The sequence below is a fragment of the Eublepharis macularius genome, chromosome 6, assembly GCF_028583425.1.
Source record: "Eublepharis macularius isolate TG4126 chromosome 6, MPM_Emac_v1.0, whole genome shotgun sequence".
Taxonomy (NCBI): domain Eukaryota; kingdom Metazoa; phylum Chordata; class Lepidosauria; order Squamata; family Eublepharidae; genus Eublepharis; species Eublepharis macularius.
The window spans coordinates 118,152,962-118,169,578 of NC_072795.1; the positions used below are offsets into that span (position 1 = coordinate 118,152,962).

At 41.3% G+C, this 16,617-nt stretch overlaps 1 protein-coding gene across 1 annotated transcript in view; it reads right to left on the bottom strand.

Moving 5' to 3' along the window:
- REEP3 (receptor accessory protein 3) overlaps positions 1 to 15,266 on the bottom strand; it is a 77,473-nt gene extending 62,207 nt beyond the window's left edge. The window contains exon 1 of the mRNA XM_054982451.1: positions 15,074 to 15,266. Coding sequence (XP_054838426.1) covers positions 15,074 to 15,105 — 32 coding nt within the window. The 5' untranslated portion in view covers positions 15,106 to 15,266. The remainder of the gene's footprint in view (positions 1 to 15,073) is intronic.
- Between the last annotated feature and the right edge of the window lie 1,351 nt (positions 15,267 to 16,617).

Here is a 16,617-nt window from a genome sequence, read left to right on the forward strand (position 1 = left end):
AAATGATTCAAGGCATTCCAAATATAAGCTAGATGGTGTATTATTTCTTCCATCTCGCTTGCATTGCAGCTAGCATCTAGATCAGAGCGTATTCGTGCAATTTTATTAACAAGAAACTTAGCAAAGGAATTCTATAAAGTATTTCAACAGATGTAAGATTTGACCTCTTGATGAAAACAGTATTGATGGAAATTGAGAGATCAAATCTTAGATATTTTGAAACTTGCAATAAAATGTTATATCTAACATTGCCAAAGTATCTTTGGGAATGGTTATGTACCGTGAGTGTTTTTGTATTTTCCCCTTTTTTCTTGTTAACAATAAATTTAAAGGGAAAAAAACCTGTAAATGTCTCAAGAGAGCAAAAATTAGTCATAATGGGAGATGTGATTAACCTGAAATCTGTTAAAACAGGAATTATGCTAACCATGGAATAGCCAATATATTTTTGGCAACTTTCTCTTTCACAGACTATCAGCCATCTTTGCCCTACACAATAGGGAAGGGTTTGGTCAATGCAGTAAAAGCAGAAAGAGTTTCAGGGGGGAGAGTGACCAAATAAAACTAATTCTTGGTCTTATGGAAAGCTAAAGGTGAGCATAGAAAAACAATCCTCTTGAAGTATTGTCGAAGGCTTTCACGGCCGGAGAACGATGGTTGTTGTGGATTTTCCAGGCTGTATAGCCGTGGTCTTGGCATTGTAGTTCCTGATGTTTCGCCAGCAGCTGTGACTGGCATCTTCAGAGGTGTAGCACCAAAAGACAGAGATCTCTCAGTGACACAGAGATCTCTATCTTTTGGTGCTACACCTCTGAAGATGCCAGTCACAGCTGCTGGCGAAACATCAGGAACTACAATGCCAAGACCACGGCTATACAGCCTGGAAAATCCACAACAACCATAATCCTCTTGAACTTCAAGAAAACTGATTTTAGTGAATAAACGTCAGGGAAAGGAATCCAAGATGAATGGGGACTACCTGAAGGGAGTTGCTAGAGGAACAATTGCAAAAACCAACGACAAAGAAAAATGAGGGCCATCTAAAGAAGCCGATTTAGCAGCATAAATATATAACTGATGAGCCAAACATCAAACGGAGCATGTATCTGAAATTGAAAGAGGTGTAAGTCATCAGGGACTTCTATGGATAAGTAGCCTCTACTTGTAGGGAAAGTGTCAGGAAAGCTAGGGGTCAAAACAAGTTGAGTGGAGCACAGAATGCTAAGAAACAGGAGGTTTTTTAATCAGTTCAACGTAAGAGGAAGGCCTGCTGCTCACACAAAACTTTATTGTATTGTGGTAATGTTTAAAGTAACATGGTAATGTGTAAAGTAACATGGATGCTCAGGATTTTAGCTCATGAATGAAAGGGTGTTGGTCAAGGAATACCTTGCTAACATAAATGAGTTAGGACCAATGCATTACATCCTAGAATATTAGAAGGAACTTGTATTCTTAGAAACAATGTCTTTCAGGACTGAGAAATTTTGGAGGACAGGTGAGGTGCCACAGAGATGGGCAAATATTGCCCCACTCTTCAGTGAACATCAAACAACAACATGGTCCAGCAAAAGGGCTCAACTCACATATAAGCATGGAGTTTGACCAAAGCAAGATCAGCTGGAGGCCATGTTTGAATGTAAGTTCTTAGCACCCCTGCCTTCCCCACCTTAAAACTACAGCTTTAGTTTAATTACTGGCCTTTGCACGAAGGTTCCTTTTAAACCACTCATTTTTGCAGTATTTGAAGAGTACAAGAAAGGCAGCTGTGTGACTGTCCATGCAATACTCTGCCTGGCACTCTTGAACAATCATTTGACAAGCAGCCAAAGCCATTATCTAACAGGATCTGTAACAAAGTATAATTGTAAGGCACTTTACAGACCAAAAGAGAGCCCAATTCTGTTATATTCAGGAGATTCGCATTTTAAGCATATAGAAAGTGCTATGAAGGCTTAATGACAAAAGCTATTGTTTATTATTCTGTGCAACAAGAACGGCTAGCAGAACTGTAATATTTCCCTCATCAGTATTTTGTTAGAAAGCTAAACAAAGGAAATTGGAAAAAGCCAACAGGAAAAAAAAAAAGAAAGGATTCTGCCTTGCATTTTCTTGAAGAGATTCTGATTCCACTTTTCCATATGTAACTCAAACCTAAGAACTTGCATTTCTTCTAATGTCAAGTTTTTCTTTCTTCCTGCTCTAGCCTTGCCTCAAGAACAGACCTAGGAATAAGATTTCAAGTTTCAAAATAATAGCCTAACGCACATCAAGTGAGAGACCGTTGGCTAAAACTGGCTGTAAACATACTGTTGGATCCTAAAATAAATTATATCTTCTCTATGACTAGCTTTCCAATATTACAAACGTCAGAAATCTCAAACCTTCCATAATTCAATGTAAATAACAAACTTATCACTTGCTATTCCCAGCAGGCAAAGGAAATAATCTTTTGCTAAATGACCAGGACAACATATAGAAAGATAGATGTTGAACATGATGCATTAAATACATACCATAAAAACTCTCAAAACAAAGTCACTTAATCATACACTTTTTAAAAGTTTCAGTTTTTTTAATGCTGTTCACTTGCTGATGTTCTAGCACTAACATAAAACTTTCTGACCTGCATAGCTTTGAGGCATGGTCCGCATCCCAATGGTTCTATTTATTGAAAACAGATGGCAAGTTACCACATATGCAGCAAGCATAGTTCAGGCATAATGATGTTTTCAACAGCATGAATGGAAATCCATTTCAAATTTGTGTATGTGAAATAAATATGACTCAGGCCTTAGTTTTCAGTCTCGGGGAGGGGACTATTTTGATTTCATGTTCTACTGCAGGCAGATGTTAATCTGTTTCCTCATCAACTATATCCTAGTTTGACTGGAGTAGCATTAGGAAACACAACTGAAGAGTAATACATAGCTTGAACTATACTGATAAAAGACTATTTCACAGAAATGAGCAACAGTTATGTTATCCCCCAAGCTATCTGAGGGGGGGGAAGTGAGAAAGTACTTCAAGGATATCCCATTTCTTTTCTGAAACTGAAGTCCCTTGTAGACAGCTTAGCAGCATTAAGAAAATGTTAACCGCTCCATTATGAGATGGAATCACTAAACAAACCAGTTTAAATGTACATGCATGTTTATAGCATGGTTTTAAGCATGTTCCTCAAAAGTAAGTACTGCAAAGTTTTATGGCACTCACTAGTGAGGCATGCATAGGACCAAAGCCTTAAAGTGTTGCTTTCAAATTCCTGCAAAAAGTGTGCCACTCGATCCTATGCATGTTTATTCAGAACTAAATCACACCTGATTGGGCTAGACTTACTTTGTAGTAAAGACAAGAAGAAATAGGCTGCAATGCCACAGCGTAGAAAAGTGAGCAGTGGTAGTAGTGGTCTCAACAGCAGTCACGCACTGCCCACACAGAGGAAGATGGTGGTTTGGCAGCCATCCACCCACAGCCCAGCAACTCTGTCACAATCACAGGGAGTTACACTTGGGAACTGGAAGAGATGCAAGCTTAAGGGCTAATATCTGCTGTACAGTACTGCAAAACAACTGGTTGCTTATGGGTCCTCCCAGTGGTCAGTCAACCCACCCACTCATCTCCATAAAGAATGGTAACAGGAATAAACTGGAAAGGAATGTATCAAGTACCAGAGCAAGCTGCTTGACTAGCACAGTCCTTGGTTTGAGCCCTTGCTTCCAATGCCCTCATTCAGCCTAGAAGCTAAGAAGTCATGACACAGATGGGAATCTAAGAGCACACAGAGTACCTGCACTCCTCTCTGCATCAAAAGCCATCACTGGATGTCTAGGTGGGGTGACAACTGGCAGAGGGGGCCTGTTTGGGACCAAAACTGATCCCAAGCAAAGTGCAGAAGCATTCCCATAGCCAGTGTGTTGGCATCACTTCTGGAAGCGATGCTGCCATGCCCTGCCTGAAGCACACATGTGGCACGTTCGCCTGGGTTGCCTGCCACTGGCAGGCAATTGCCAGGCACCTGGGAACTCTCTGTCAGGGGACTCAGACTGCTTCTAAGCTGAACAGCAATTGGTTGCTGGCCAGCCACAAATCCAAATTTACATCAAGGTAACCCATAGGTGCTGGGGGAGAGGGGGAGTGTTTGAAAGTCAGAGGGGACAATGGGGCTCCAGGTGCTACAGGGAAAAGTCATCATGGTGACTTGAAGACCAGGTTTGTCAAGTCTGTTCAAGAGAACATTATTTCTTCCAGCTACAGTGAATTTAAATAGTGATGATACAATCAATATTCAAAATTCCATCATTGGATTTCTATTGCAAGACTACTATTCAAAGCTGTTTATTGTCAGTATGTAGCACTAATTTCATTCACTTGCATGTGTTTTATCTAACAATAAATCATTGTTACTTGCACAATATACAACCCATTAATACGTTCTTCACTGACATACTGATAATAGCTACTACTGTCAGGATTTTATTTGTGTCCTGTATTTATAGTCGATCTTTCTCACTGATAAGCACAGTGAATTACACAATGTAAGTCAGTACAATTATGAACAGACACCTAGTAAACAATGTGCATTAAGCACAGCATACAAGACATGATACAGGGTGCAGATATAAAGCAGAAAAATAGTATTACACCAGTAGAAATCATGCATTCAAAGACTTCCTAGCCTTCAGGGCTGCAGAGAAAAGTCTTCCAAGAGCGGTTAATGTGTGCCAGAAACTCAGCAGGGAGTATAACAGAAGACAGCAACAGTAAATCTCCTTGTCACAGAATGTTGACCATTTAGAAGAGACGACAAACTGCACTTCAACAGGACGGAACAGATCATCACACTCCCTGAGAACACAGTAGAACTCTGCCTCGATAACATCTTACAACCAAAGAATTCTGTAGACAACATTCACACACATGTGCAGATCCCTACCCACGCTCCTGTTCTACCAAAACATTAGAGGTGATAGAGTGCAAGGTATCTCATGTGCTTATGAGGAAAATTTGTAACTAAGTAACTACACCCTTGTATTCGAGCATACCGCTCATATTTCTCAGTAGAAGTTTGCTAACATGCCTGGCTGCCAAGAATCTCATTCTGAGCATCCCCTGAAATTCAGAACCGCAACACAAGCCACTGCCAATATACAATAACTTACCAAGATGGACAGATTTTTAATGGTTCAGTGGTATAACTTGCAATGGCAACAGCAGATGGTTTACTTTTAAAAGACAAAAATGGAGACTGTATTTGAGGCCTGTACTTTAAAAGGGTTCCTCTTCTCTCCACAGAGTTACTTACCCAAGATCAAGTCAAAATGAATCTATATCCTTTTTTCCAATACTACTTTTGTGTTGTCACAACATGCTACAACACACATATTGTAAAAAAAAAAAGGCAGTTCATTCCACATTAAATAAAATGTGCAAGAGGGAAATTCTGTATTATTTTAAGGGCAAGTTGAAAATATTTCTTCTTTAAACAAGATTTTAGAAAGCTGGATGTGCATGAGTGCCTTTTTTGTCCTGGAAATACCCTTTTGCTGCCAAAGAACACTCATTTAAAACATTACACCATTTGAAATACAGAATGCATAGATGGACCTTAATCCTGCCTGTATGTATTTCTCCAAAGCCCACCTACTACACCACTGGAACAAAAAACATAAAACAGGCCAGCAGGTTATTAACGACACAACTTCCCCTTTCACCAATTCTTTTTAAACTGCTTTCACCAACAGCGCTCATATAATTCTGTCCCCAAGCTCGGTAAAAATTTTGCCCTAGTCACTCTCTGAACCTTCTCTTTCCTAACCCTAAGCTTTCTCCACAGATCTTTCTCAGATTCCTTGGGTATCAAACCATTATCTAACATTTTCTCTACTTCTGCCATGATTCTTTGAGTCTTCTTCACATCATCCTCTTGTCTCAGAGCCAAGCTACAAGAGATGCTTGACACAGGTTGGACACTTGTCAGCTTACCTCAAGTTCTGATGGGAAATGTAGGCGTCCTGGTCTTTCAGCTTGGCTCTCCATTTAATTGAAGTTTACAGAACCCCCGCCCACACACACACACACCCAGCGGAGGGTAAGGGGGGCGCCTGGCGAGAGCCCGACACCTGCACTCCCCTCCTGACCACATGTTCTCCCTCCCATAAACTGCCACTCTGTAAACTTCAATTAAATGGAGAGCCAAGCTGCAAGATCAGGATGCCTACATTTCCCATCAAAACTTGAGGGAAGCTGACAAGCATCCAACCTGTATCAGGCGTCACTTGTAGCTTGGCTCTCAGAACACACAGACTCACATGAGGAGAGCCCCTACCTAGACCAGACCAATCTGCCTGGGCCAGTACGTTTGTTTCTAGTCAGTGCTGAGCCACTGGTCACATTAAAAAGGATAATTTTCACACTATGTATTCATGTGTTACAACAGGGATGCTAAGAGGCCTTGAGAAAAATGTCCTATCCCCTTAATAGCATATTATTTACCAGGTGATATTTACTTCTGTGCCATAAAGCTTCACTTACCCATGACCATATATTAAACCCCTGTTAAAGGGACAGGCCCTTTGGCAACCTTAGCCACAGTTCATACTGACATGCAAAGATAGAAGTGTATCAAAAACAGATCATGTTTGCTTCTTTGGTAAGGAAAGTGGCAGTAGTGGTAGAGGAAATAAGGCTTCCAGGGACTGCCTTTCTAGATGCATTCTCTTATGGCCGAAGTAAGAGTCTCTTGCTTTCTGTCTTTATTCCTTGTTTGTTGTCTAACACCAATTACATTGTTTTATGTTGAACACCCATGAGACATTGAACAAAAACCGTAACAATTCCTAGATCAGCTAGCTTCTTTTACAAAAATTCCATACTTAGAATCTGGAGTCATCACTGCATCTGGGTGATGTCAGAAATCGCGGGAAGAAGCCCCCAGTGTTCCATGGGTGAGACGCAATTTTTAAGATATGGGGAAACAGCCACAATTTGTGTTGCAGAGTACAAAGAAACACCTTATCACCCAGTGATGTGGGTTTTCTAGGACTAAATGATTTGGAAAATTATTCTATTCAAATTTAAATAATGTTTGCAAAAGAAATAAAACACACCATGCACAAGCTTGGACCATACACAAGCACTGGCATTTGTCCATTCTTCATACCCACATTTACCCAATCTAACACTACTGATTTGCAGCACAACATCCCTGAATAGACAAATGGACAATGTACATATGAGAGGTGAAATTTTTTCCTCAGAAAAAAGCATAAAAAAAATGTTTTGGATTTTTTTCCACAGAAAATCTTCCACCCCATATCACTATTACTCCCATGGAGTTTTCTTGGAAGAAAAACACACACACACACAAACACGCACGCACGCACACAAGAGCCCCACTATATGCACAAGGTTAGATGCGAGCTCATCAAGATTACAGCCCAAATCCCAGCATAACCCAACTACCCATACTATGTAGTTAAAGGAGGATTCTGTTATAACTGAAGGGTGTTGGTTAAGAATATCGACCCACTTACTTCATTACCATTCATACTCCTCAAAAGTCTGGTGCATTAGAAAGAAAGCCCCTTCTTGCTATTGGGTTCATTTGAACACCTCTTCAAACAAGATGCAGCTCTAGCCCAGTCGCTTCTCCAGGATCATAAAGCTCTCTTGCACTCCGCAAGCATGAAATAGTTACTAGGTTTTGGTTTTAATCCAGTCCTTTTTAAGCATGACAAACTGAAGCCGCTTGCTTGGAGCGAAAGCTGATCCACCAGTGACAGAGATTACAAGAACTGCAGCAAAGTACCTAGCTTAATTACCATCCAAGCGGCTCTATGGAAAGAAATCTATTTGTAACAGAACCAAGCATTTCCCTCGGGAGCATGGCCTGGATCTGTTCAGTATTTTCTTCAGATCTTAAGAGTCTTATTAGGAACCGTCAGTATTCTTTGTTAAGCAGTAACAAGTTTAAACAGATAATTTTAATGTGAATGTTATACTCTCTTCTATGAGGACTGATATATATAAAGAGTTTCTTCTACACAGGGCTTCTAGTAAGAAAATGTGATAGCCAAAGAATGTGTTTCTTGAAATATACTTTTGAAAGCCACTTCTAACATGTACACACTTGATTGCAAACTTTTGTATCAGATGACACGTTTCCAGCCCTTCTGTTTTTCTCTACCTATAAAGTATGAATGGCATAAGTAAATGGCTCATTTTGACCCTAAGTGTTTGGGGTAAAATTACTGCTAACAGGTAAATAATAAAGCAATACTTTTAAGGTGTTTCACACTTAGTACTCTACTCCCTCCCCAAATATCTATCGTAAACAAACCATCAAAACTAATAGCAAAATCCACAGACAAGGTTCCAAAACTCTTTTCAGCACAACCCTAAAAGTTAAATACAGTATCATGAAGTTACCTCTGTCCACAAATGATGTTTACCCATAGTACTCAAGCAGTAACCTTATTTACTGGATCTCATTAAAGCAATCAGTTGTGATTTCCTTCAGTGAAGCCCTGAGCAACCACCTTTAAATTTGACCAGTTTAAAACCAGGTTTTGAAAATACAGGAGGTATGCTACTCTTTACAACCAATTTGTAAAGTATTGTTTAAAAACCATCATTTAGTGGATTTGAATAAAAGGTCTTGTTACGAGTATTTGTAATACTTTTACAGTATGACAGTGGAAGAATGATTTACCACCAGTTATTTTCACTTCAAGCTGTTGCTTCTGTTTGCTGGGTACTTCGAGGAAACTGAAATAAAAGCTTACTATTTTTAACATAATAGTAACAACAACAACCTTGTGCTTATATACCGCTCTTCTGGATAGATTGGTGCCACACTCAGAGTGGTCAACAAAGTTAAGATATATCGATATATCTAATTCTCAGAGCCAAATCTGTGTATACTTAAACCTGATGACCGGAACCATGAACAGACAAGAGAGATCTTACACACCTGGAAAATGCCCTAGGTCTGCAGAAAAATCTGGGAAAAAAATACTTGGGGAGGGGGGGGGTGAAAAAAAATCTCAAAATAAAACAAGCTGCTCCTGAAGCCTTAAGAAAAGAACGCCCTCAGTGACCATTGCTAGGCACTCACAACAGCATTGCTAGCCTTCAAGCCCTAGTTTCTTTCAGTAAAAGGCAGAAGGAGAAGGTAGAGCCCTTCTCAGAGTTGTTAAGCCTTTTGAGTGAAAATTCCTCAGGTCCAGAACCAGCACTGACCACAGGCAATTGGATAACCACACAGCTTAGATGACTTACCCAGGAATGGCTGTTCCAAGAGCCACCCCCACCCACAAAAGCCAGTGTGGTGTAGTGGTTAGTGTGTCAAACTAGGATGTGGGAGACACAGGTTCAAATTGTCAGTTTCTGTTCCATGTATCTTCCCAAAAATATCTGCACCGATCAGATCAGGCAGAGACAGATTCCGTAAACGGATTTTGTTTTATTCAGGAATCACAGTACAACCTACTAACATAAGGCAATTGCCGAGAATGACTGTTTAACTGTAACAATGCGGACTATATCCTCCTTGCCCCTCCCTTTTCCTATGGAACGGAACTCTTGGCTTTTACAGCCTTTCAACGCTAGAAAACTCAACTGTAACTAAGTAACTTCCCTACCTTCTATAACTGACAGGCTAACTCCTGTCAGACATTAAACTGCAACTATGTAACTTCTGCCTCCTACGCCAGACAGGTTAACCCGTCTGACACAAATCACCAGCCTGTTGTGAAACCTCACTGGGTGACTTGGGCCAGTTAAACAGCCTAACCTTTCTTGCAGGGCTTTTGCAAAGATAAAATGGAGCACAGGAGAATGTAAGCTGCTTTGGGTCCCCATGGTGGAGAAAGATAGAATATAAACAAAATAATAAATATAGCTGAGACTAGGGGGCAGATAATAGGGAGGCTGGTGGGTGAGGAGGAAGCCAGGAAAGGTGAGGATATGGGGGTTGCCAGGCGGAGGGAAAGAGGAAATAATGTGGCACAGGGAATACAGGGGAAATGAACTGTTCCCTGTAAGCTCTCGCAGGTTCCCCAAGGCACAACTGGGCACAGCCCAGCAGCCAGCATTGCACAAGTGGGCCATTATTTTCCCAGCAAGAGCCTGCCAAGGAGAAGGAAGCAAGGAAAGCTGAAGACGAGGGGCAGATAAAGGTAGGTTGACTGGTGGGTAGGAAGGAAAGGAGGAAGTAGGAAAAGGGGGGGCCTTTAGGGAAGGGAAAGAGGAAATGGTGGGGGAGGGGGAATAACATGAAGTGAAAAATACGACAGAAACACAATCATGCTCAAACAGAGCATTATCGGGGATCGAGCCTAACAGTATATATTATCATTCACTTTGTTAACTCCGTAACGAATTTCTTCTAATTCAATTAAAGTAGTCATGTATATCCAAAGTTAAGCTTTGCCTTCATTATGCTAATATTTAAGTAGCTTTGCCAGCCAGTTAAGCTAATCATCCAGAAAGGACTATTACTGGCCTTCAGCAAATGACTTGCCACATCATCCACTCCCTGCTCAGCAACAAATGTGGAGACACAGATGTTCAGGTAAGGTCCTCTGAAAGTAGGTAACTTTGTTGCAGGATGGATAGAAAATTATAGTTAAAACCATTAAATCGTTTTTCCCGTTTACTTAAACTGCGCTTATATTTTAAAGCTTCAGCTCTATGTTTCTCTTTTTTAAAATAACCTGGTTTAAAATATGAACAGAATGCAGATGCCATGTCTCTTTAAACTGAATATTTAGTTACAGAATTTTGCTTTTTTTTGGTAAAGAAATCTATGGAAAAAAGACTCCATCAATAATTATATAGCAGAATAATTCATGTACTTGTCGTACGGTTTAATAACGGGGCCCAAGGACTGACAAGTCCGTGCAGGGCTATTGAGCCACTTGCATAACTTTTTACTTGCTTTATGCCTAGCAGGTACATGATCTCTGAAATTTATTTGACATTCTAATTAGGAAATATTAAAGAACAAAGACTCTTACTTCCCATCCCATGGCCAGGCGAGTGAATTTCAGTAACCGTTGCCACTAGTGCAGATTCAGGAATTGGGATGGCTATAGATATTGATATCCTCAATATATGGGCCCTTCAGTACTGGTTTTGTATTCAGATTCAGGGTTTTTGGAGATTCCAAAATTAACTGGGTCCATTATTCCCTATGGGGAATTGTTCATGGTGGCTGGAAAGGTTGTTTTTAGAGGAAATGGCACAAAAATTGCAGTGGAGTGAATGCTGTCCTCTAAAGATCACAGCCCTCTCCCCAGTTTTAAATGAATCAGACCAAGAAGTCCAATTCTACAGGTCCCTGAACAAAGTGCCCCCAGTTAATCTCCATTGTTTCTGATGGAGGAAAAATCTAATGTTTTCTCCAGGGCGCAGAAGCCTTAGCCAAACACACAAAAGCAACCACTGACCAAAATGCAAAAAGAACCAACAAACCTCAAAAGAACCAATGCCAAACAGAGCATCCCAGCAGAACCACCTGGCAGCACAATGCACACACTCCAAAAAGTCCTCTGAATTGGTAGCTGATTGGAACAAGCTTTGGTTTTCTTACTTTGCAGCTTTCATGAGCAGAAAAGGGGATTCTCTCACAGACCATATGAGAGAATCATCAGGACTGGACAGAGAGCTGAGCTCTTCTGCAGCTCCAATGTTTAAATTGCCAGTCTGAGTTATTTTCCCATATTTTGGGAAGTAATTGGGACCAACAGTACCAGTATATCCAAGAATCCCATTATCAACTGGGATTCCAGAATCTATTCCAAAACTACTGTTATTTTTTCAGGTATATTTTTGGCCTGGATATATCAAATTATACGCCCCTAATTGCCAGCTCTTGCTTCTGGTCAAGAAATTCCATTCAAGCCCAGTAGCTCGATGGATGATCATCGGCCAGTCACTAACATTCTACCCTATCTGATAGAGCTGTTATGAGAGGAAAACTGAGGTGCAGAAAGTTTAGATGGGTAGCTGTGCTGGACTGCAGTAGAACAGGAGTTGAGTCCAGTGGCACCTTAGAGACCAACAAGATTTTCAGGATATGAGCTTTTGAGAGTCAGAGCTCCCTTCTTCGGATATGGAGGTGGAGAAAGCCATGTATGCCACCCTAAGCTCCTTACAGAAAAGGCAGGACAAAAAAGCAATGGGAAAAGAAAAACGCTGAAAAGAAGAAGCCCCTTCTAATGTTGTAGATATGTGCTGGTTGGAATCAACCAATTCTTATAGCTGCAGGTTGAAAAACCTGTAGGTTGAAAGAGATGCTTGCCTTATCTGGGGTCCAGAGAATAATGTACTGAATAATGTTTTCTAGGAATAGTTAACACGCACTCTCTGAGGTTGTCTGTCAACTCAATATTTTTACTGTTATGGGAACCAATTAACCTGCACATTTAACTAGCCAGGACCTAAACAGAAATTTTTGATTCAGATCAATTAATTAAACCAGCTTGTTATAATATGAAAGGATGTTGTATGCTGTGCATAAGCACACACAGAACACATGTAGGTTGGATTTCCAAGGATCATGTCACTATCCCTTTGATGATGCACGCCTGCTTCTTAATCAGAGACTGCCTCTACACCGTCAAGCTCATTACATTTATCCAAGCTTATTGCTTGCTCAGAAAGGTTTTTAAAGTTTTAAGAACAAGTCTCTCCCGGCCGTCTGAGAGATTTCTACCACAAACTCATCATTACAGAATGCCAAACATCTGAAACATGCCTACTGGTTGACTACATGCTTTTAAGGAAGAGGCCTTGAGCTCTTGTTGGCTTGCTCACGTGGCACAGATGCTCAGGAAGCCTTAGCTACACCACAATAAACTGCCTTAGTTTTAAAGAATAAGTCCCTTACAGTTGAATGACATTTCTGCTTTTGAACACTGGTGCCATAAAATAATAGAAAGCAAGAAGAGGTTTAATCGCATTGAATTGCAAATGGAGTCTGCACATATGCAATAAAAAAAGAAACAAGAGCTCGGTCCTTTCTCATTCAGTGTTCATGTACCATTCATCGTTGTGAGAACTGTCAACGTACTTTGCCAACTAACCTTTGGTATTTTTTAATATCAGACTTCAAAGCAGCTCTCTGAAAAAAGAGAAGTGGTTGGTTTGAAGAGTTACTATCTAGGACTAAATTGGACAGGAGCATTGCTTTTAAGGTGCCACAAACTGCATAAATGGCTTAATTTAAGAACGGTGCAATTCTTGTAAGGTCAGTATGCCATGCCAATATCCTGTTTTGCACTTGTCACTAACTCAAGTTAAAAACCCTGCAACGTTAGTGTAAAAAGTGGGAGAGCTGATCTTTAACTATCTTAATATGAAGTACAACAGGTTTATAGAACTCAAGAAACTTCAGCTTAAGTGCCCCCACCCCAGCAATGCCCTGTGAAGATGTTGTTGTGGCAGGGGAAAAAAATGGGGGATTGTATTTGGCCAGGCACACTTGGAACAAATCAGGCTCCAGCAGCACAGTTAACATCTCAGACCTTCACCTAAGATTTGGCTAATGGGAGTGCAGGTCCAAGAGATGATGACAGGGGTAAGACGTGCCTGTTGTCTTCTCATGCACTACTGGCCCAGCAGAATTGCCAGTGCCTCAGTTGTTTAGGCGCTCTGCCTCGAGTGCCAAGCAAAATGGTGTGGCATGCTGCTGACAGTATGCATGCCAGGAGTTATCTACCCCAGGTTTGTAACATATTAAATGATAACGAGTGTCGGATCTTGAGTTTAAATCCATGGAAACAATATATTTTCAATACTCCAAATAGTGCAAACTTCTGATAACCCTTCGAAGGCTGATCAACGTGCCAGCAATCATATGCTAATATAATCAAAATAGTCTTTCCAAAGCCCTGACTCATTATTTCAAGCACCTTACATACTGCCCAGCATCAGAATTCCTACTCTTGTGCAAGAATTCATGTAGCACTACAAGCTAAAATATAAGTAGCAAATCCTGAGTACCCATTCAAAGGACTAAGTCAAAGCACCACTGGGGTCTCATAAAACCCATCCTCCTCCTTATCAATGCCTTAATTTTCCAATAAATAAGTGCCATGCTTTTCCTTCATGACATTTCACTGTGGTGTCATTATAAATGACAATTTGTGCCTTGATCACAAAATCCGAGGCACGGCGTAACCCTAGAAACTACTTTCAATATCAAGGAATATAAGAATAAGGGTGCAGAGTCTTTGCTCATGTCCAAAGTCTTGCGCTCCCAACAAAAAATAAAAATGGCAACTCTGCAAACAAACAGCCCCTTGGGGAGGGCACTTACAAATCAGAAGACTTGGCCTTCAAGAACACCGCCTGAGCCTCTCATTGGAGGTCCTCATTTCAGAAGAACTTCATCCATTCCTGCATCTGATGAAGAGAACTGTGATTCTCGAAAGCTTATGCTACAGTAAAGTTGGTTAGTCTTAAAGGTGCTACTGAACTCTTTCCTATTATCCATTCCTGGCACGTTCTTTATTGCACTTACACCAGTCATAGAAAGCTTTCACCAGCCCAAGCCATCCCACACGCTTCAAAAACAGCCACCAAGAAGATACCCAGCCGGGAATGGCTGCTAATCACGGAGGCAAGGGTACACCTTGTAGAGCCCCACTTATCGGTCACATTCACACGTTACACGGTTAGGTGCCCACCAGAAGTGTAACGTGTGAACAAAGCGTCTTCCTTTGACTCAAAGATGCCCGTGTGAGAAGACAGAAAGCGGCCTAGTGTTTTAATGGTAAATACGGAGCAACGCTTTCTCCCTGCCCATCCGCTCACATTGTCGCGAGTGCATAAAAGAAGCCACGGGAACTGCGCAGGAGGCCCCCACGGGAACCTGTTTCTTCCCAACTGTGCGCACGCGCAGTAGCGTCCCCCTTCTCACAGAAGCCTCCCAGTTCGGGCCGGGGGGAGGAAGAAGGCGAGAAGAAGCGTTCGGTGTTTGTGTCAGAGAGGAGGCTGGGAGGGGTGAAGAAGCGGCGGTTCGGTACCTCAGGAGCCCTCCCCCCCACCCCCACCCCCAACTTACACAACAGCTCGGGATATCATACACGACACCATGTTGTGGCTGCTGTCGTTGCCGCTCTTTGCCGCCGCCCCAAGACAGGCCGGGCCGGATCGCCTGGAACCCGCCCTGCCCGCTTCGCTGCCTTGCGATTCCTCGCCGCGCCGAGCTCCAAATGGCTGCGGCTGTTTCCCCGAAAAGTTTGCCGCTCCGCCTCTCCTCACCTCAGACCTCACAATAGGCGCAGCCCCGCCCACCCATGAAGGGATTGGTTTGTGACGTCCTGCCTCATACCTCCGCCGGCCGGCGGTTAAAGGGAGCCGCGGCGCAGGCGCGTTTCTGCACGGTTCTCCGCGGCGAGACAAGGACAAGGACCGAAGGAGGGGGAAATAAACGCATGCGCATTGTTCTTCGGTGGGACTGAAATGTCATCAGGGAATACACTGTCAAGCACAACCTTGAGAAAGAATGACTAACAATTCATTTACACCATGCTATCTAACACTACATCGGGGGACAAAAATAGGTAATTTTGGGGGGAGAAGTACCGAAATACAAGACAGTGGATCTTTTTGCTCTTTTCATTGTTTAATTTTTTAAAAAATATGCCATATTAAAAGTCAGAGTCCAGTAGCACCTATAAGACTAACAAAAATGTGGTGGGATATGAGCTTTCATGAGTCAAGAAGCGAGTGAAGAAGTGAGCATGACTCACAAAAGCTCATACCCTACCGCAAATTGTGTTCGTTTTATAGGTGCTACTGGACTCTTGCTCTTTTCTACTGCTACAGACAGACTAACACATCTTGATCTACGTTAAAACTAAGTCTGAACTTAGACTCCGACATCCAGTTTGCTAGCCCTTTTGACTAGTGGCCAAACACATCAGTTCCTGTTCCACAGCCGTTTTGCTAAGCATTGAAATCTACAGAAACCCTAGTACGGACAGTGGTTAAAACTTTAAACTTAGCTAAGATGAATAAAAAATAGTTTCTGACTTTGCTAAGTTGGCGGTAAGAGGAAATATAGAAAAGTCTGAAGAAAATTGGAGATAGCTCAAAAAAAATGTTGGGATATTCAGGATAGGGCTTTTGCTTGTCATTAAATATAAGCATTTTAAAGATAGGGTTTCAGGGCTATTTTAAAAAATGTTTTACATTAATGCACATTTTTATGTATTAATAAACATTTACTAAAGTTCTAACAGGATTTATTAATGCTGTATTTTTAATTAATTTTACTGTGCTATTTAGAGAGCACTCAAAAGTCTACTATTGTCTTGCAGTGTCTGAGGAAGGGAGCTCTGAAACTTGTTGGCCTCTAAGGTGCCACTGGACTCATCACCCTGACAACACCTTTGACTTCCATGTACCTACCAATACTTAGAAAGGTTTGAGATTATACTTTTAAGTATTTAAATTGTTTAAATGAGTTTTGTTTTCCAAACCTTTAACAATTTTTGCAACAGTTGATTAATTGCTCTATTTTCCATAATATATATTTTACTAAGAACCACATAGCTTAACAAACTGGAGGGGCGGGGGTGTTCTGTTTAAGTCTTGGCATTG